The sequence below is a fragment of the Phaethon aethereus genome (assembly GCF_964289735.1).
Source record: "Phaethon aethereus genome assembly, chromosome: 2".
Classification (NCBI taxonomy): Eukaryota; Metazoa; Chordata; class Aves; order Phaethontiformes; family Phaethontidae; genus Phaethon; species Phaethon aethereus.
The window spans coordinates 143118769-143138939 of NC_138582.1; the positions used below are offsets into that span (position 1 = coordinate 143118769).

General features: G+C 41.6%; 1 protein-coding gene across 1 annotated transcript; it reads left to right on the forward strand.

Moving 5' to 3' along the window:
• Positions 1–1662: 1662 nt before the first annotated feature.
• Positions 1663–18468, forward strand: ASNS (asparagine synthetase (glutamine-hydrolyzing); the record flags this gene model as incomplete). The annotated part of the gene is made up of 11 exons (XM_082015222.1): positions 1663–1911; positions 4171–4408; positions 5919–6104; positions 6412–6513; positions 9257–9384; positions 10157–10283; positions 11647–11753; positions 12114–12214; positions 16299–16380; positions 16646–16801; positions 18109–18468. 11 exons carry the CDS (start codon positions 1663–1665, stop codon positions 18316–18318), a joined length of 1686 nt encoding a protein of 561 aa, XP_081871348.1. The 3' UTR covers positions 18319–18468.
• Between the last annotated feature and the right edge of the window lie 1703 nt (positions 18469–20171).

Sequence of the window (20171 nt, forward strand, 5' to 3'; positions counted from 1 at the left end):
CGGATGTGGAGGGACAGGATTTCTGATGGCTGCAAGTTGCCCTCATAAAGCTGGTGGGCCCAGCGATGCCCGGTGGTGCATGCTTTTCTTCCCAGTGGCCCAGGCAGCTGGCAGAACCCGGATTCCTTGGTGTGCGAGGTGGCTCCTGCCCCGCCGTAGGGCTCCCCGTGCCGTAGCCACAAGGAGAGGCCACGGTTGCTGGCGGGGTCGGGCCTGGCCGAGCCTCACCTGGCCTGGCCGGCCCGCTGTGGTAGGCCAGGCCCCGGCCAGTGGCCGGACCCCGCCGGCGGGGCAGGGAGGCGCATGATGAAACTTCACGGCGCGTTTCAACAGTGGCAGGCGGCGGGGGAGGAGCCGGCACCGGTGGGAGCCGCCTTCTTCATCACCCGCCGCGGCGAGGACGGCGGCTCTCCCTGCGCCGGCGGCCAAGACGGGGTAAGGCGCTTAGGCGGCGGCTCCGGGGTAGCGGGGTTGCGCCGGGCAGGGCCGGCCGGGGGTGTGTACCCGGGCTGGGCGGCCTCCAGGGCGAGTCCCCGCAGGACCCAGCCTTTCGCCGCTCCTCCCGGCGCCCTCGGCCGGCTTGTGAGTGAGGGGGCGGCGGGCCTGGCCTGCGCTGCAGCCGCCGGAGGAAAGGGCGGTTGTGTGGAGCGTGCCGGGGGGGCGGGAGCGGGCGGGCGAGCGGGTCGGCGCTGAGGGGACCTGCACCGGGTGCCTGCGGACGCGTGATGGTAAGAGCCCCCGAGCCCGTGGGGCTCCCGGAAGCCGCCCCATCTGGAGGGAAAGCCCGGCTCCATGTGCGGGGGCCGAGCTCCCCAGCGCCATCACTTGTGCAGATCAGAAGGGATCAGGAGTGGTATGCTGTGCCATGCCGTGCTCCCAATGGCATGTCTTCTCCATCCCCAGCGTCCCTGGAGCTGTAGGCTTTGTGGCTCTCTGAACCCTAACCCTAATGGCGGCTTGGGGCTGAGGCTGAGGACCCCGGCACCATCACTTGACCTGTAGGTCCCCAGCCCGGGTCTACCGTTAGTTAGGGTTAGTGTTCAGAGAGCTGCAAGACCTAGATCTCCTGGGACGCTGTGGCTGGGGCTGGACAGGGCCTGCCAAGGGGAGTACGGCACCGCGCCAACATCGCTCCTGCCACACCTTTCTGATCTTGGCCACCCATGGGACTGGGGAAGTCCAGTCTAAACCTACCCTTTTTCAGTTTGGCACTGTTGCCCCTTGTCCTGTGGCTACAGGCCTTGGTTAAAAAGCCTCTCTGTCTTGCTTATAAGCCCCCTTTTTATACTGAAAGGCTGCAGACTGAAAGGACTGCTAACATTTCTGCTGGGATGATGTTACTTCAACAGATCATACCAGATGCCCAGTAACGATTTGTTCTATTTGTGCTCCATAACAAAAGTCATAGACCGCCTTGGTGTGCCTGAAGGTAAACTTACGCCTAATTTCTTGCTGGCCAAAGGTTGCTTATCATATTCTGGGCAAACTGGGTTTTACCTTGTGGTAGGAAACTTTGCTGTTCTCTTAATCACTCCTGTTGACAGTTAAGCAATTAATAGTCTACATTTGTTATCTGTGTTTTCTAGGTGTCTACACTTGCTTATAATGTTCATGTCTTTATTGAACAGGTTCTCCACTTTCAGTTAGATAAACAGCCTCACCATGTGCGGTATCTGGGCCCTGTTTGGGAGTGATGAATGCCTTTCTGTCCAATGTCTAAGTGCCATGAAGATAGCACACAGAGGTCCTGATGCTTTTCGTTTTGAGAACGTCAATGGATTCACCAACTGTTGTTTTGGTTTCCACCGCCTTGCAGTTGTTGATCAGTTATATGGCATGCAGCCTATCCGGGTGAAGAAATTCCCATATCTGTGGCTGTGTTACAATGGAGAAATCTACAATTTCAAACAGGTAAGTGTTGTATGGATCATACAGCATTTTCTTTTTTTAATTTCAAAATAGTGGATATTTGGAAAATGTTTAAAACATGGTGGACTAGAATATCAGAAAAAAATTAAAAAGTTACCAGATGACTAGTATTTAAAAGGAAGTAAACTATCTCGATGAGCTGTGAATCCGTGGTGGCTTAGATAGCAACATACTTAGTCTTTAATATTGAAAAATCACTTTTTAATTGACAAGAAGGGCAATAAGTATTTGTATCTTCAAGTTTGATCAACTTAAAATAAAGATGCATTTTTCATTACCCTTTGGGGAAGGGAATTCCAAGCCTCTTTCTCTCCTTCTCTCTTTATAATGCAAATGCTTTTAGGTTGTCTTGCTCTTCAGTTATTTTGGGTCGTTCTCCAAGCTGTCTGGTATTGCATTTTTATTTCTGCATATTAATCTAGATGGGATATGTCACTTACATTAATGTATAGTATGCATCCTTATGTAAAAGCAACAAGCATGAGGGAGATGTTTCCAGTATGCCACCAAAGTCTTTAGGCATCTGCAGCTTAAGGCAGATGCTTTGTGGGGTTTCTGAGAGCCACCTAAGCAAGTCTCTTGGGCACAAAACAAGCAGCAACTCTGTACTTGCTTCCTGAAGTGTCTGATTGTCCCTGATGGATGTGATACTGCTGCTGAACATTGTCTGTGTGCCTCAGTCCCTGTACTGAGATGTCCACGCTGCCTGTGTTACTTGGGAAGTGATTCAGATCATCCAAATTTGGCACATAAAGCAGCTTACAATCCCGACTGTTTCTGAATCATGCTGAAACTGTATGCTTAAAATTAATCATAAACTGAGCGTGGTAGTATCAGAAACGTATGAATAATCTGAGATATATTAGTACTGCTAACATCACATTTTTGAAGTCAGAGTCAGGCTGCTTGTCAGTGACATCAGTAACGTCACTGGGAATTTGACTGAATAGGCTGGAGATTTCCCCCACCCCACCCCCAATCTTTTAAGTATCTGGCTGTTTGAAACGTGAGATTCACATGGACTGCAGGGCAAAGTGTAATGTATTGCACCGACAGTCTGTAATACTTGCTGTGTTTTGCTTTGTGGTTTTTCTGGTGTTGAAAGCAGTAAGAATTACTCTCAATCATGTTACACACACAATTGTATGGGGAATTTTATTATGCAAAGCTTGCATTGCCATCAGCAGGAATTTGGTTGGTTGTTCTCACTACATTATGTACCCTCTTTCTTTATAAAGAGATTTTTCAGACTTGTGGCTGAAACCTACTTAGGAAAGGATTGTTGGTGAAACAGGTGGTTTGTTTAGGGCAATGACTTAGTTATTTTGATATTGACTCAATTTGATCCAAGACTCTGCCCTATAAATAACAATTAAAACTAAAGAATTTAAGTTAAAATGCTAAAACATTGGTTTTGTGGGGTTTCTTGGCTTTTTAGTGTTTTATGGAAACCCCCTCTTTCCCCCTGTCTGGTAGATGTTGAAAGGACTTTAAGAGTAGCACCACAAGAACATGAGGAATATTTGGTCTGACAGCTAATTTCTTCCTCTTCCACTCCATCTGCACAGGCAGAGTGAAAAGGTTGGTTTCAGAAATGGATTAGGAAGAAGGAAATTCTCTGTGCATAAAAAAAAAAAACAACCGACAAACAAAACAAACCACTGAGGAATTGCAGTGACTGCATATGTAAACCAAAAATTTCTGAAGTACTTTACTCTGCAGAGATGTTACCAATATCTATGTGTTTTTTTTGTGGGGGTCTTATGTAAATGCCATTATTATCTGATAAGAAAGTGGCACTGAGTGATTTGAGACTAAAAAAAAAAAATTATGTCTTTGTTTCTGGTCCTATTTTGAGTTGGATTTTTAGAAGCAGTGGCTGCCTCCTTCTGCCATTTGTCTGTGGGAGATGGGGAGGCTAGTGCTTCTGAAGACCGGGGTCATGGGTTTGCAGTTTCACATCCTCAAATAGAAATGTATCCCTGAAAACCTGCCATAATGTGAATTGCTTAAGACTGCAGAGTCAATCTACATTGTCTGAGAGATGGTCCTGGATAATATTTTGAACACAAAAGTGTAATTTCCTTCTATGGTGGAAATGTTTTATAACTTTTGAACTGTGATTTTTACAAAAAACACTTAGTTGTCTTATTAAACAGTTACATGAATGGTGTTGTTTTTTCAATTAATAAACAATGTTTGCAAATGCTTATTCATGTTTTTCTTTGTATTTTTTCTTAGTTGCAGAAGCAGTTTGGATTTGAATATCAAACGTTAGTGGATGGTGAAGTTATCCTTCATCTTTACAACAGAGGAGGAATCGAACAAACAGCATCCATGCTAGATGGTGTATTTGCTTTCATCCTTCTGGACACTGCAAACAGAAAAGTGTTTCTGGCGAGAGATACCTATGGAGTCAGACCACTGTTTAAGGTGCTGACTGATGACGGATTTTTGGGTGTCTGTTCTGAGGCAAAAGGTAAAACCAGTTGTGTTTAGTGCCTAAATAATCTTAGGTATCGTTGTTGGAGACAAACTTCTTTGTCAGGCTTTTCTCCTAAGTGCGAAGAGAAAGTGAACTGTAAGTTCAGTAATAAATGAACTATGTTTAGTAGTATAAGAATTACACATCATTGAAACAAAAGCCACAGACACTAAACCTCTGAGTTGTTTAATTGTCCTTAATATCTCTAAAATAACTTGCTTATTTAATTTTGTAATTTTTTGTGTTCTGGAGTCATAGCAGTATTGAGCCCAAGGTGTTTTATATTACCCCAAAGTTAAATGTAGCCTATAGAGTTAGGCTAGATTTATGCTACGATATATTCTATTGGAATTTGTTCCTGGTGTTCTATGGTGAACTGGGAAATAATGCCACAAGAACTGCTACTCTGTAAAAGCCAAGAACTTTAAAACCCTACTGAAATTTCTGCAGCATTGAGTAATTTTCTAGTGACACTTATTTTATGTGATGCTGATTTATTTTTTTTCCTTTAAGATGACACATCCACTGCTTTTTTTCTTTTTCTTTTTTTTTTTAAGTAATTATCTTTAGTCTTGACACTTGCCTAAACAAAAACAAACAGTGCCAAAAGGGAGTTTAGTGCCTGAAATTCACTTTGGCTAAAACTGACTTTCACAATAACTTTTGTATCTCCCATTTACTGTCTAGCAATTTTATTATCAGATTATCAGACTGCAATGTAGGTTGACTCCTTTAATAGTAGTACTAATACTTAGTACTAAGAGCCGTACCATCTTTACTTCTTAATAAGGCAGAAGGAAAGTGAATATTTTAGGGAGTGTGTCCTATAACCATTACAGTGAATTACTGGCCCCCCTCTAACAGCAATTCAGTATCTCTTTTGTGGAGTTCCTCAAGGAACCAGTTCCTCAAGGAGTGACCAGCAGGTGCAAAACATCCTCTTTCACAAGGGGAATGGAAATGAGGTTTGGCTACAAGTCTGCTTCTTGGCGTTCATTAGCAGTGGCGTAGATCAGACTGGAACTCATGAGTTATGAAATCACTAAATCAATGTCAATTAAGCAGTAACTTCAGTGATGTAGTTTTATTACAAACCCCTTGCTAGCTTGACTACACTTAATTTTCAACACAGAATCAGTTATTAACTGTCATTTGAATTCTCATAAGCATATTACAGCTTGACCTGGACATCATGTAGTCAGCTAGAAAAGTGCTCTTAATGCTCACAGGAATAAATTGCTACTTACCAATGAAGTAAAACTTGCTGGCTTCCTTTCTTTGCTATCTGCCTCGGCTTGAGCTGGCTCAGATCTATGTGTGCAACCTGCCAGAAGCAGAATCGTGCTCCAGCCAGGACAGGCTCAGACTCAAAATGATATTTCTTAATACCAAATTTAAGATCTGGAGAAAATATATGATTTTAGTACAGAGGCTGTTGAGTGGGGTATAACTTAACCATCCTAGGTTAAAACCTCTGACTTCTTTTTTCCCGTTTTATCTGTAGGACTTATCAACTTAAAGCATTCAATGTCCTTATGTCCTAAAGTGGAACCGTTTCTCCCGGGTCATTATGAAGTGTTGGATTTAAAGCCCTCTGGCAAGGTTGCTTCAGTGGAATTAGTAAAATTTCATAGCTATAAAGATGAACCACTCCATGCTGCATGTGATACAGTGGAACCTCTGCCTTCAGGTAGTACAGCAAAGCATTTGCTACTTATTCTGATGTAAAAATGAATACATTATAATCTTTGAATATAAAATTCATACTGATTGGTTTAGAAAAGTGCTATTTAAAAAAAATGTCAGAACCTTCATAATGTAGGAACTCGAGAATTGGTTTTGTAGGCAGTTGTGTACAAAGATACTTGAACTTGCATGCCTTCTTTCTCAAAGGAAATTCAGACAAATATCTTTGTTTTCCTAATCACATAACCCAGCGAAGTCTAAGTAACCCTTCTTGGGGTTTGGGGTTTTTTCTGCTCTTCATTTCTGGACAGGCTTTGATCTTGAAACAGTGAAAAGCAACATCCGTATTCTGTTTGAAAATGCTGTTAGAAAACGTTTGATGGCTCATAGGAGGATTGGTTGTCTTTTGTCAGGTAAGTAGCAAGAATCATAATTTCTTGTGTACACTGTCTCTTAGGCCCATGATCTACCAGTCAGAGGAAAGTATACTGGCTGTTATGCTGTGATGTACCGAAGTGATCTGGATCTTCATTTGCTTTTTAGTTACAGAGGACTTGTTAGTTTTTGATAAAGTTTTCCAGTTTCAAAATATCTTGAAAGTCTTACGCTTTTAAAGTTTACTCTGGGATGGGATGTTGGCTTGTTGAGAGGCTGACCATTTCTGACTAAGAAAGACAGACAATACTTTTATTTAAAAATCACCCAATATACTCTTAAACGTGTAAGATTTATGCTTAGGTTGGCATCCCAAAAGAAAATGTAATTATTACATTCACTGTGCAATGAGTGAACATAGAAAAAGGCCTTGGGATGTTCAGCTAGCAGGAGGAACGAAAGTTCTTATTTGTCACCTTCTTTGCTTTAGCTTCTGTCCTAGACTGCCCTTGATTTACCAATTTACAGGGGAGCGTCTGGACCAAAATTATTTCCTGTAGTTGTCTTTTTTTCAGGTGAGGTAATAGATGGTGGTATAGGAGGTTGTTCACTGAATTGGCTGTTACCAGATCAGTGTTATGGAGGTGCTTTAGAGAAGTAAGGCTCTGTAGCCATGGGACTGACAGCTTATTTACTGTGTTTTGTAGCACTTTGAACTTGTGGTGAGAGTTTTGGTGTCATAGAATCATAGATTAGTTTGGGTTGGAAGGGACCTTCAAAGGTCATCTAGTTCAACCGCCCCCCTGCAGTGAGCAGGGACATCTTCAACTAGATGAGGTTGCTCAGAGCCCTGTCCAACCTGACCAGGAATGGTTCCAGGGATGGGGCAGCTACCACCTCTCTGGGCAACCTGGGCCAGTGTTTCACCACCCTCACTGGGAAAAATTTCTTCCTTAGATCTACTCTAGCTCTGCCCTCTTTTAGTTTAAAACCATTACCCCTTGCCCTATCGCAACAGGCCCTGCTAAACAGTCTGTCCCCATCTTTCTTATAAGCCCCCTTTAAGTACTGGAAGGCTGCAATAAGGTCTCCCCAGAGCCTTCTCTTCTCCAGGCTGAACAACCCCAGCTCTCTCATCCTGTCCTCAGAAGAGAGGTGTTCCATCCCTCTGATCATTTTGGTGGCCCTCCTCTGGACCTGCTCCAGCAGGCCCACGTCTTCCCTGTGCTGAGGGCTCCAGAGCTGGATGCAGGACTCCAGGTGGGATCTCACCAGAGCAGAGTAGAGGGGCAGAACCACCTCCCTTGACCTGCTGGCCTCACTTCTTTGGATGCAGCCCAGGATACGGTTGGCTTTGAACATCAATAATTACACTCATTTATCATGAACCCTATTAAATGTGCATCTGAATGAGAACTGACTAGGAGATACTGTTGTACCATTTCCTTACTGTGGCATCGTAAAAAGTAAGAGGGAGGAAAATGAAATGGGGAGATACGCAGAGTTGGATGATCCCAGTCTCAGTAAAAAGCCTGTTCAAACCCCAAATTTCAGATATCAAATTAGAAGGCAGTCAGCACTCCTCAGATGCACATGCAGAATGTATTAGTAGCAAAACTAAGTGCCCATGCTGGCATAATACCAGAGTATCTCAGTGCTTCATAATTTTGAGTATGTTTGGAACATCACAGTTGGAGAAGTGCTTTTGTTTCATTCACGGAGGGAGTTCTGCAACCTCACAGTGGAAACTCAGGTTTTGATTTCCCTGATTTCCACATCATAAGCACTCAGTTTGATTTTTGTGCTCTCCTTGTCTCAGACTTTCTGTGTAATTTCTATAGAAGGAGATTTTTTTTTTTTTTACAAGGTAGCATGCCCACGAAGGGGATCAGGGTGTGAAAGTATGCTAATGCACTCAGCTGAAAAAACACATGCAGACTGTAGGAAACAGAGGAGAGGATTTTGCCTCATGCTTGTCAGAACTGCAGACAGGTATGGGAGAACAGGTACTGTGTTTTGCTCAGTACTTCAAAGGGGATTGGCAAGTAGAACTAGTTGAGGATTAGCAGAACCAGCTTATGAGAATAAGAAGACGGAGCCTTAGAGTACATCTGGGCACCTTGTGCATCTCTTGTTTGGTTGGGTTTTTTTGTTGTTTGTTTTTCAGACTTCAAATCCTTCCCCTGTCCTCCTCTGAGAAAGAAGGGGCGGGGGGGAGGTCACTAGTGAAGCTTTTCACTTTGAAGTGATGTTTAAAAAATTAATTCCTCTCAAAATGTGTGAAACACACTTTTGAAAAATGATTGGGGAAGAGTAGAATCCTTACACAAAACATTCTAGTTTTTTACTTAATTCTTTTTTATTCAAACAGCAAATCAAAATAAAAAAAACCCCATAGTTCTGTCAGTAAAGTATCAAATGTGTAGGTAAGAAGAGGATAGAGAGCAGTTTTGAAATGGAGAATAAATTTCATTATAGCAGAGTTGAGAAGGAGCAATGTAGTGGTACAAAATTTTCCGAACACTTTCTGTGTATCTTAAAGAAGGATTTCCACTGATGCTTCTGACACCAAAGTACTAACAACTGTTACTGAAGATGGTCCACCAAAGTTGATTCTTCTGTTAAGCAGAGGTAAATGTGCACTTGTACAAGAAGTACATTGGATTCGCATGGCTTAAAAATGAAGCCCACTCATGAGATTCTGCTATATAGATTTAGTGTCCTTAAGGGGAAACAAAACACCAGTCAAATACCTAACCAAATAATTTTTTTTGTTGGCAGGGGGCTTAGATTCCAGCTTGGTCGCAGCTGTTCTTCTGAAACTGATGAAAGAAATCAATATCAATTATCCATTACAAACCTTTGCAATTGGAATGGAAAACAGTCCTGACTTACTGGCTGCCAGAAAGGTATAGTAAGCGTTGCTTTCAGTTTGTTCTGAGCTGCTGAATGCTTAACAGTGTGTATTAATGATGCTAACTTCATGGTAAGGTATTAAGAGTAATAATGAATATTCATGTATCACTATGATGTAAATCTGTTTGCAGTAGATCATTTAGTACAACATTTGCTGCTTAGTTAAGTCTTACGAAAGAGATAATCAATCCTTACATGTTTTCTCCTGCATTTGGAAGACCTTCGTGACAGACTCCCATTGCATTGTTACCAAAAGGACAATACTTTGGAGTTGTGTCAATTCTGCTTCTGGGTTTTAGGGTAAATCTCCATGCTATGGTTCCTATGCTATGGCATTTGTATACATGTTAAATATTGTAAGTTAATTGTCAGTTTACTGAATTAAGAGCCTTGTACAAACTGTTTGGCATCTGGGGTACCCTTTAGGTATCCAGGCTTTTGAGCTGCTTTTTCTCTTCAGGGAAAATACCCGGAGTATTTAGAGCCTCTACAGATTCTATTATGCTTTGGGCAAGCAGCTGGATGATCTGTTGTAATCATGACTGAACACTACAATTAGGAAAACTATGTTCCCTGGGGTAAATGTACTGCTGCAAATCAGAGTATCTGCTACAGTATCAGCTTTTCTTGGCCTACTGTCCTACAGCTCTCACTGTGGCAGAAGGGAGCTGGTGCTTTCACTCAATGCATGTGTTTTAAATACAATGTATGTTTAAAAATGTTTTAATTGAAAAGCAATACGTCACTGTGACCTTTTACACACAGGTGGCAGCACATATAGGCAGTGAACATCATGAAGTAATATTTAATTCTGAAGAGGGAATTCAGGCAATAGAGGAGGTTATCTTCTCCTTGGAAACTTATGATATAACAACAGTAAGAGCTTCAATTGGTAAGGTTTTTTTAAATACCAATCTTTGCTTTATATCGCCTGAATAAAATTCTGTGCAAAATCATGTAGTCATCTGCTAGATCCTTTAGCTGTCACAGAACCTGGGAACTGGGACTCCCAAGTTCTGCTCCCTGGTCTTGCCTGTGATACCACACTGAGGCAAAAACAGTAGTTTCAAAGTCACCAACTATACAAAACAATTGTGAAGAGCTATTCCTGAAGCTTTGGGATGACAAAAGTTAAATGAAGAAGAAACGTTAGATCTACAGGTCTACGTTTTCTGCTCTGATAAGTATGAACCTTGGCGGAAGGGGGAAGATTTACAGGTTATCTGAGGTATTGAATGTTATGATAGCAAACCAATTATGATTACCCTCTTCCTTGCATAGTTTTAATACTGAAGTGAAGTATTTCTTGTCACCCTCTAGTAACACGTGCACTCAAGCCAGGTAGACTTCTTATAATGTATGTTTGATTCTGAGAAATGAAGGAAGTTACCAGCAGCTTCTTACAAAGGGTTGCTAACCTGATAAGAATGAAATACCCTAATACAATGTGACCTTCTGTGTAATACCAGCTACAACATTTTACCCAGTTAATCTTGTGTCAGCCTAAAACATTGTAAAAAAGTTAATAAGCCAAATAGGCAGCACAGTTTTGAAAACCCAGGTCCCTGAATGCCATTTGGTACATGAAGACGGGACTTTGCAATGTGAAATATTGAAAGTGTTTCTTTAAAGCCAAGCTTTTAATCTGTCATCTTCCTTTGTGATTGCAGCTTAGCGTGAGAAATAATGAACTAGATCTTTTTCATTAGATCTCTAATACTTTTGCTCTAGAAGCTTATTGTTTGGAAAGATGCAATGAAGGGAAGGCAGAATTCTAATTAACAAATAATTCTTTTTAAATAAAAAAAATTAACAAAAGGGCTTCAGCCTGTTCAACCCACAGTGGCAGAGTTAAGCAGCAACTTTTGCTGATAGTTTCGTTCTCCAAAGCTAGAAAGTTTATTCAGGACTGTGCTGGAATTAATCGTGTGCTTAATTTCAAACTGAGTCAGAGCAACTCATATGTGTGGTCCCACGGGAATCCTCCAGCATTCCCAGGATGAGACACACACATCTTACTGATGTTTTGAGGGATAAGTACACAGTTTAGATCTATTTGCAGCACTTGGTTTGTGTGGCTGTTGATGGCTTTGAATAACAATGAGATGTTATTTTAGGGTACTGCAGTTGTTTGCCACAGAAGAAAATAGTGTAGGAGAGAAACTTCCATAATGCTAAATTTAAAACTGTACTAGCTGTATATAGCATCATACATGTAGCTGTAATTTAATAACTTTACTTTTATTTTTTTTAAGGTATGTATCTTGTCTCCAAATATATACGGAAGAAAACAGACAGTGTGGTCATTTTTTCAGGAGAAGGATCAGATGAGCTGACGCAAGGATATATATATTTCCATAAGGTAAATATATTCACTATACAGAAAGTCCTTGAGCTGCTTGTTCTCCCCTTCTTCTCTACTGAGATTTCAAGGTGTGAAGTTTGAGAGTTGTCACAGCTGTGTATTAGCTGAGAATTTCTCCTGAGGTGGCATAAAATCAAAGAGATTCAATTTAATCACTTGAAAAATAGCTTTTTCTAAACTTCAAAATTCCTGACACTGTTCTCTCTTGTATGTGGTCTTTGCTAGTTCTGAGATCACTCAGTGATCATTACAACTCAAAACACCAAGACAGCAAGTACTCAGTTCCTCAGGTTCCCTCAGTGCAGATGTATTATGTCTGTGTGCTACATGCAGACATGTAACCATGTCTGGTTACAGGCACCATCTCCTGAAGAAGCAGCAGAAGAGAGCGAGCGGCTTCTGAAGGAGCTCTACCTGTTTGATGTACTTCGTGCGGATAGAACTACTGCAGCGCATGGGTAAAACATAGTCTCTTGGATGTGTGTTTTAAAAGATGTTCAAGTGGTGTTCCCTAGAGCTCAGTATTGGGGCCAGTTCTGTTTAATATCTTTATCAATGATCTGGATAAGGGGATCGAGTGCTCCCTCAGTAAATTTGTAGATGATGCCAAGTTGGGTGGGAGTGTTGATCTACTTGAGGGGAGAAAGGCTCTATAGAGGGATCTGGACAGGCTGGATTGATGGGCCGGGGCCAACTGTATGATATTCAACAAGGGTAAGTGCCAGGTCCTGCACTTTGGTCACAGCAACCCCATGCAACGCTACAGGCTTGGGGAGGAGTGGCTGGAGAGCTGCCTGGTGGAAAAAGACCTGGGGGTGCTGGTTGACAGCCAGCTGAGTATGAGCCAGCAGTGTGCCTAGGTGGCCAAGAAGAACAATAGCATCCTGGCCTGTATCAGAATAGGATAGAATAGCCTATTTTAGTTGGAAGGGACCTGCAACAATCATCTAGTCCAACTGCCTGACGACTTCAGGGCTGACCAAGTTAAAGCATGTTATTAAGGACATCGTCCAAATGCCTCTTAAATGCTTGACAGGCTTGGGCCATCGACCACCTCTCTAGGAAGAGGTGTTCCAGTGTTTGACCACCCTCTTGGTAAAGAAATGCTTCCTGTTGTCCAGTCTAAACCTCCCCTGGTGCAGCTTTGAACCATTCCCACATAAACCAGGGAGAAGAGCTCAGCACGTCCCTCTTCACTTCCCCTCTTCGGAAGCTGTAGAGGGCAATGAGGTCACCCCTCAGCCTTCTTCTCTCCAAACTAGACAAGCCCAAAGTCCTTAGCTGCTCCTCCTAGGACATTCCTTCCAGCCCTTTCACCAGCTTTGTTGCCTTCCTGTGAACACGTTCAAGGACCTGAATGTTCTTCCTAGATCGTGGGGCCCAGAACTGCACACAGTATTCATGGTGAGGCCGCAGTAATGCTGAATACAGTGGAATTGCCCCTCTCTTGACCAGCTGGCTATGCTGTGTTTGATGCACCCCAGGATGCAGTTTGCCCTCTTGGCTGCCAGGGCACACTGCTGGCTCTTGTTGAGCCTGCTGCCAGCCAGCACCCCAGATTCCTTTCTGCAGGGCTACTTTCCAGCCACTCCTCTCCCAATTTATACTTGTGCTCAGCATTACTCCATCCCTGGTGCAGAATTCAGCATTTCCACTTGTTAAATTTCATACCATTAATCATAGCCAAATGCTCCAATCTATCTAGATCCCTCTGCAAGGTATTTTGTGTCTCAAAAGAGTCAATAGCACCTCCCAGTTTGGTATCATCAGCAAACTTGCTAATGGTGCATTCAACTCCTGCATACAGATCATTGATAAATACATCGAATGGAACTGTCCCTAGAACTGAACCCTGAGGAACACTGCTGGTGACCAGTCGCCAGCCTGATGTAGCCCAATTCACTACAACCCTTTGAGCTCTGCCCTTCAGCCAGTTCTTCACCCCAGTGCGCTCTGAACCCACTCATCCAGACAACTTGTCCAGAAGGATGCTGTGAGGGACACTATCAAAAGCCTTATTAAAATCCAGAAAAACTACATCCACCGCCTTCCCTTCGTCCACTAGGAGGGTGATCTTATTGTAGAAGGATATCAAATTAGTTAAACAGGACTTCCCCTTTATGAACCCGTGCTGACTGTGCCAGAACTAGTGTGGCAGAACTACGGAAGTGATTGGCCCCTGTACTTGGCACTGGTGATGCTGCACCTCGAATACTGTGTGCAGTTTTGGGCCCCTCACTACAAGGAAGACATGGAGGTGCTGGAGTGTGTCCAGAGAAGAGCAGCGAAGCTGGTGAGGGGTCTGGAGCACAAGCCTTATGAGGAGCAGCTGAGGGAACTGGCGTTGTTTAGCCTGGAGAAAAGGAGACTGAGGGGACACCTTACTGCTCTCTACAACTACCTGAAAGAAGGTTGTGGCGAGATGGGTGTCACTCTCTTCTCCCAAGTAATAAGTGATAGGACAAGAGGAAACATCCTCAAGTTGCGCCAGAGGAGGTTTAGATTGGATATTAGGAAAAATTTTTTCACCGAAAGGGTTGTCAAGCATTAGAACAGGCTGCTCAGGGAAGTGGTGGTGTCACCATCCCTGGAGATATCTAAAAGATCTGTAGATGTGGTGCTTAGGGACACGATTTAGTGAGACTTGGCAGTGTTTGGTTTACAGCTGGACTCAATGATCTTAAAGGTCGTTTCCAATCTAAATGTTTCTATGATTTGATGATTTTAAAATTGAAGTTGTAGCGTGAAGGAATTTGAGCAACAGCAAACCACACTGCAAAATTTAATCTGGTCTCCTGTGTTTGGAGAACCCACTGTGTTGCCAACTGATGCAGGAAATATCTTTTGTCTGGGATTGTACTGGTCTTTATAGAAACATTGAATTAGAAATACAAGTATGCAGAATTAAGGAAGGAAGGCAAAGCTGTATTTGTATTGAGTTGTATTTGAGTTTGCGTTTCTGGGTTTTGTATTTCTGAGTTTTAGGCAAAGAGGTATCTTGACTCTGATAAAAAGCATGCATCTGAAGAATTAAAAAATGTACTGAAAGAAAAGTATGTGCATTGACTCGGATAGCTGACTAATAAAAAGATGTTAGGATACAGTCTGTGTGACTGATGCCTTAAAGAATCACTAAATTTTACACTGCAGAAAATAGCATTATTATAGAACTAAAATGACAATATTATTGGGAAGCTTGCTATAGATGAGAAAAAGATGGTACCTTTGGCAAAGAAAACAACTGCCAATCAGGAAACTTGCGTTGTATATTGATCCTGCCACAAAATTACTTGCCCAGGTTTTTATAACCTTACGTTTCTCTTTCCTGCAGGAGACCTGCCATTTGCCTCATAATTTGTTTTGTGCTGAAAAGTTTGGCCCCATATTCAATGCTATTTATCACACTGTGGCCACTCTTCTTTGGAGAGTTGCTATTTCTTGAAGAGAAGCTGAGGTCGGCTTCACAGCACTGCTAGGAAGAAAGAACCCTCATATTGATAAATTAAAACTGAGTTTAATGTGTTCAGATTTATGGAGAGAGGGAAAAGGAATTAAGAGGAGAGGGGAAATGATGGGAGAAAGGATGAAAGTACCTTTATCAGTTAGGAAAAAATAGCTGTAGGGAAAGACTTGCAATGCAGATCTTCTCAGTAAACTGAGCCTTAGTTCTTGATTGCTGAATGGTGATGTTTTATTTTGGTTTTTGGCTGTTTGTTTGGGTTTTTTTTGTAAGGTGGATATTACCTGACGTAGTTGAAGCTTTTTATCAGAGGAGGAGCTACAGAAACAATGAAATTACTAGAATGCAGTATAACATCTCCATTTGACTTTGAAGCTGAGCAGCCTAATGTCTCTTGAGGAAACCCACTGAGAGGGTTTCTTCCTACCAAAGACACGGTTACTGCAATTGCATTTGCTGCCTTCAGTGTCCTTACTAGCCATGGTGTGCATAAGAGAATGTAAGCAGGAAGACTTGTTGTATCTGTCACTGGTGTAGGAGAGAACTTGTGCAAATGCGGCAGGGTCAGTAGTCAGTAGCTTAATAGTGTCCATGTGGGCTCCTTTTCACTGTTTCTTGAAAACACAAACAAAATGTGGATTTCAGAAACGACAGCAGAAAACCCTGCTTGGTTCTGTGACATCTTTACAAATGCTGATGCAAATCCCAGTGAGCAACTTAGTAGTTCTCTGGGGACAACAGGTTGGTTTTTTTCAGTGTGTTTTTGCTTATGTGGAACAATGGTTGTTGCGAATTCTGCAGGACTGTAGTCTTTAAATTCATTGTACTAGAAGCTATCCAGCAGATGGCGTCATAAATCAATGAGATCTTTATTTAATCTGTGCAGACCATATACTTAACTTTCCAAATTGATGAATTAAATGCAGATAGTCATGAAATATGCAAGTGAAATCTCTTCTAAATAAGAGCAGAAAACCTTGTATTTATGTGAAAGACGGGGAAAGGTTAACTGTTGCAGAATTTCTAAGTAGTTGACTTGTTGGATTAATTCCGTATCTTTTCTGTTTGTTTTCCCTATTTAGTCTTGAACTGAGAGTCCCATTTTTGGATCATCGGTTTACTACTTATTATTTATCTCTACCAGCAGAACTGCGAATCCCAAAGGTATGTAAAACTAGGGCTGGACCCAAGTGTAAGCTTAGAAATTCACTGATACATGTTGTAAGCATGACCAAATTGCTGAATTCAATGGTTAAGTCCTCTACCCAAAGTCAACCATACTCTTAAATGTTCTGTGGGATTGTTGGACTATGTGGAACCCTTTTCTGACCAGACCTTCTAAAAGGAAAGCGTTCCTTAAGTGTTTAAAGCCAGATCTTTGTACTGCAGTTCCTGAGACTCACAACTTTTTTTGTTGTTCTGCAAACAGAATGGAATTGAAAAATACCTTTTAAGACAGTCCTTCGAAGATTCCAACTTGCTTCCCAAAGAAATACTCTGGAGACCCAAAGAAGCTTTCAGTGATGGTATAGCATCAGTAAAGAAATCCTGGTTTTCTATTCTTCAGGACTATATTGATCAACAGGTACAATACCACTTTTTTTTGTATGTGTCTTTTCACATTTAGGTGTATTAGATATTGCTGCCAAGGGGAGGCAGCTCACGCTTAGTTGGGAAAATAAATCTGGGTATGACAGTAACTTGAGTTTCATGGTAGTGGCAAGACAAACTTTAATCAATGGTCTTCTAGTTGAGTTGGTTAAAGGTATCTGAAATCATAGATAGAAAGAAATGCTAGCGCCTGACAGAAATGACTGTGTAAGGAAGTGAATATCATTTAAGTATCTGGATTGCAAATCAGATTGTGTGTCGGCAAACACAGTTTCAGAGTTACATGTAAAGCAGCTGCTTCAGCTGAAGGCACTTGCATGAACTCTGCAGCTGAGTAGCAGCATAGTGACTTTATAATGTCCTTTCTTGTTTATATGATTTGTTTTTCCCAGCCATGCCTGGCTAAGCCGTTTTGCTTTTTAAAGCCTCTGCTTGCATTGCTAACCAGTGAAGACTTACAGTATTTTGGCTTTGGACAAAGGATAATCATCTCTGGTGTACAGAGGCAGTTTAATCAGGAGGAAGGAATAACATCCAATTTACACCAGAGCTCTGTTCTACAGAAATATGTAGTCCTGCCACCAAGTGCTTGTTTCCCGTTTTCTTTCCCTCTGTCCACAGGCAAGAAAGTAGTTGGGTCAGGCAACAGTATTGTGCTGCCTGTACTGAGCCTGTATTGGTGTAGTGGGGGCAAATTTATTTCATGGCATGAGGAGTTAACTGTTTAAGAAATTGCCTCAAGTGGTGCAACTACTCATCCTCCCTTTCTTAGCCAGCTTAGCAACTGTAGTTGTCTTTGCCCCTGCATCGCAAGTCTTTTGTGCGAAGAGCTTGGTTATACAAGCAGAGTCAACAGCTCTCTGTGAGCTGAAAAAAACCAAACCCCAACCAAAAAAGAGGAAGCCACTTCCATGACAAAAAGACTGCTTTAAGTTGTTCCGGCTGATTCACAGCAAAGAGAAGAATAGGAAAGTTTTTGTGAGCTTACTAACAAAGGTGAATGTAACCTAAAGAGGAAGGGGCCTCGCATATAATGCAGAGAGAAATACTAACAGCACTGGAAATATAGTTATGTATTCTTAAAGATCAAACGAGCCTATGACAAAAATTCATCTGTCAGAAATCTCTGCCTCTAGAATAGATTTTTTTAATTTTTTTTTTTTTTAATCCTATGGGTGTTCAGTGCTTGGTGAATCCTTGTATGTCTTTAACTTGCAGCAAATTGACTTGTAAAAGTTAAATGTATTTGCAGCTTAACTTGAGTTTTGCTTACATCTATAGGTTGATGACCTTCTGCTGGAAAAGGCAGCGGAGAAATATCCTTTCAATCCTCCTAAAACAAAAGAAAGTTATTACTACCGCCAGATCTTTGAAAAGCACTACTCAGGGCAAAGCAACTGGCTGCCCCACTACTGGATGCCAAGATGGGTTAAAGCTACTGATCCTTCTGCTCGCACGTTGAAACATTACAAGTCGGCTACCCAAGAGTAGGCTGTTGAAATAATCCCCCAAATAGAAGTGCTGCAAGGAATTTGCTCGCACTCTGCTTTATAAAAAAAAAACCAAACAAATTATGCAAACCTAAAGCTTAAATGGTCTTCAAGATGCATTTTGACAATGCTATTGGAAATAAGAGCTTTCTGTGGTTAGTGTACTATTAAAAACTCACCCTGCTGTACCAAAACTTTGTAATTCATGGGAAAATACTTTATGGACAAGGAACTACCTTTTTTGGCAGCTCAGTTCCTTATGTGACCTCGATTGTATTAATTTGCCCTGCAGCCTTTTAATATATTTTAATGCAAGCTCTCTTTTGAGGATTTGAATAAGGCTAAGCAATGCAAACTGCTGCAGGCTCTCTGAGCAAGGGGGAATTTGACCCTAGCTATTTAATGATTTGTGTTCCTGGCTGTGGGATTCGGATAGTTTGTCTACATTTACTCTATTCTGAATGTCTTTCTAAGCATTCCTGAGGACCTTGGTCTGGTTCTCAAAAGGTATTTAGATATTGATAGCTATGCAGAGATGCTTACTAGAGTTTAGAATAGTGGTGGTGCTGGGTGTTAATTAAATGAATGGGAGTCTTATTCATTACTGTAAAGCCACCAGTTGGCTGCTTTGAATCTTGTAGATATACCAGCAGGCTAAGGATACTGTGACTGTTAGCAAAGAGCAGAACAGAAGAGAGAAGCAGAATTATGTCTTTGTTTTTAATTCAAGGGCTTCAATTTTTAAATGTATTTATTATTCTTGAAAAAAAAGTGTTAACCGGGTGATTTGTATTAGTCTGGTGGCAGTTGCATGATTAAGTATTTTAAGAAATTTTTCACTTATTGTGAGAGTTTTTCCACCTGTATGATGAAAAGGTAAACCATGTTGCTGGTCAACTGTGTGTGGCTAACTGTGTGGTGAACCAATCCTGTTAACCATAGATATTCGTCAGACAAAGCATCTCTGAAGACAGTGGGATCAGACACCTTGCTTGGAAAAATTGAAAAAAAAAAAAGCTTCAGGAACCACAAGAATTTCTAATACCCCACTGAAAAATGCATGACTTTTTTACCCAGGACAACTTTTTATTATCTACTTAAGTATAGGGGCTGCTTTTTTGAATGCAACTTAAACATAAGGGCAGTCAAGAAATATATATGTGTGCTGCAGATTGACTTGATTAGCATCATGCTCTTTATGAAGACAGAAGCCTAGCTTATTGTCCCCCTTGACTAGGAAATCAAAGCCAATTGTTATTTAAAAGATAAAATATAAGCAGTTCTGGTTTAAAGTCTTCATAAAATGACTGATTGTCTATTTATTACTCCCGCTAATCCTGCATTTGAATCTATTCCAGAAACCTTACTGAAACCTCTCGGTGGTACTATGGACTGAACTGTCCAGCTATGGCCCATAGTGGCCGTATTTTGAGATAAACTTGCACATACTAGTTATTTATGAATATATGATGAGTAAGGTAGTACGTTCCTGCAGCCTTCTTTACTTAAGGGCCATGTGCTTGTCTTTTTTGACTTCTTTGAAGCAATAAAGTATATTTTAACTTGAGAGAGGAGTATAGAGTATGTTGATTAGGTACTAATATGTAAAGATAAGATTTACTACTCACGGTAAGCTTCTCAAGGCTGAGATGGTAAGAAAATAGCATCTGCCTGAAGTAGAAATAGGCTCAACTCATTTTGGGGTCATTACCTGAATGCACTTTCTGCTGCAACGTTGTCAGGTAATCAAGGAAATCCACCTTAATTTTTTAATTCCTAGTATATTAGGCATTTACGGAGTGAGGCAAGATCCTAGACCAGATCCAAATTATTTTAGCGTTTTTACTGATGTGC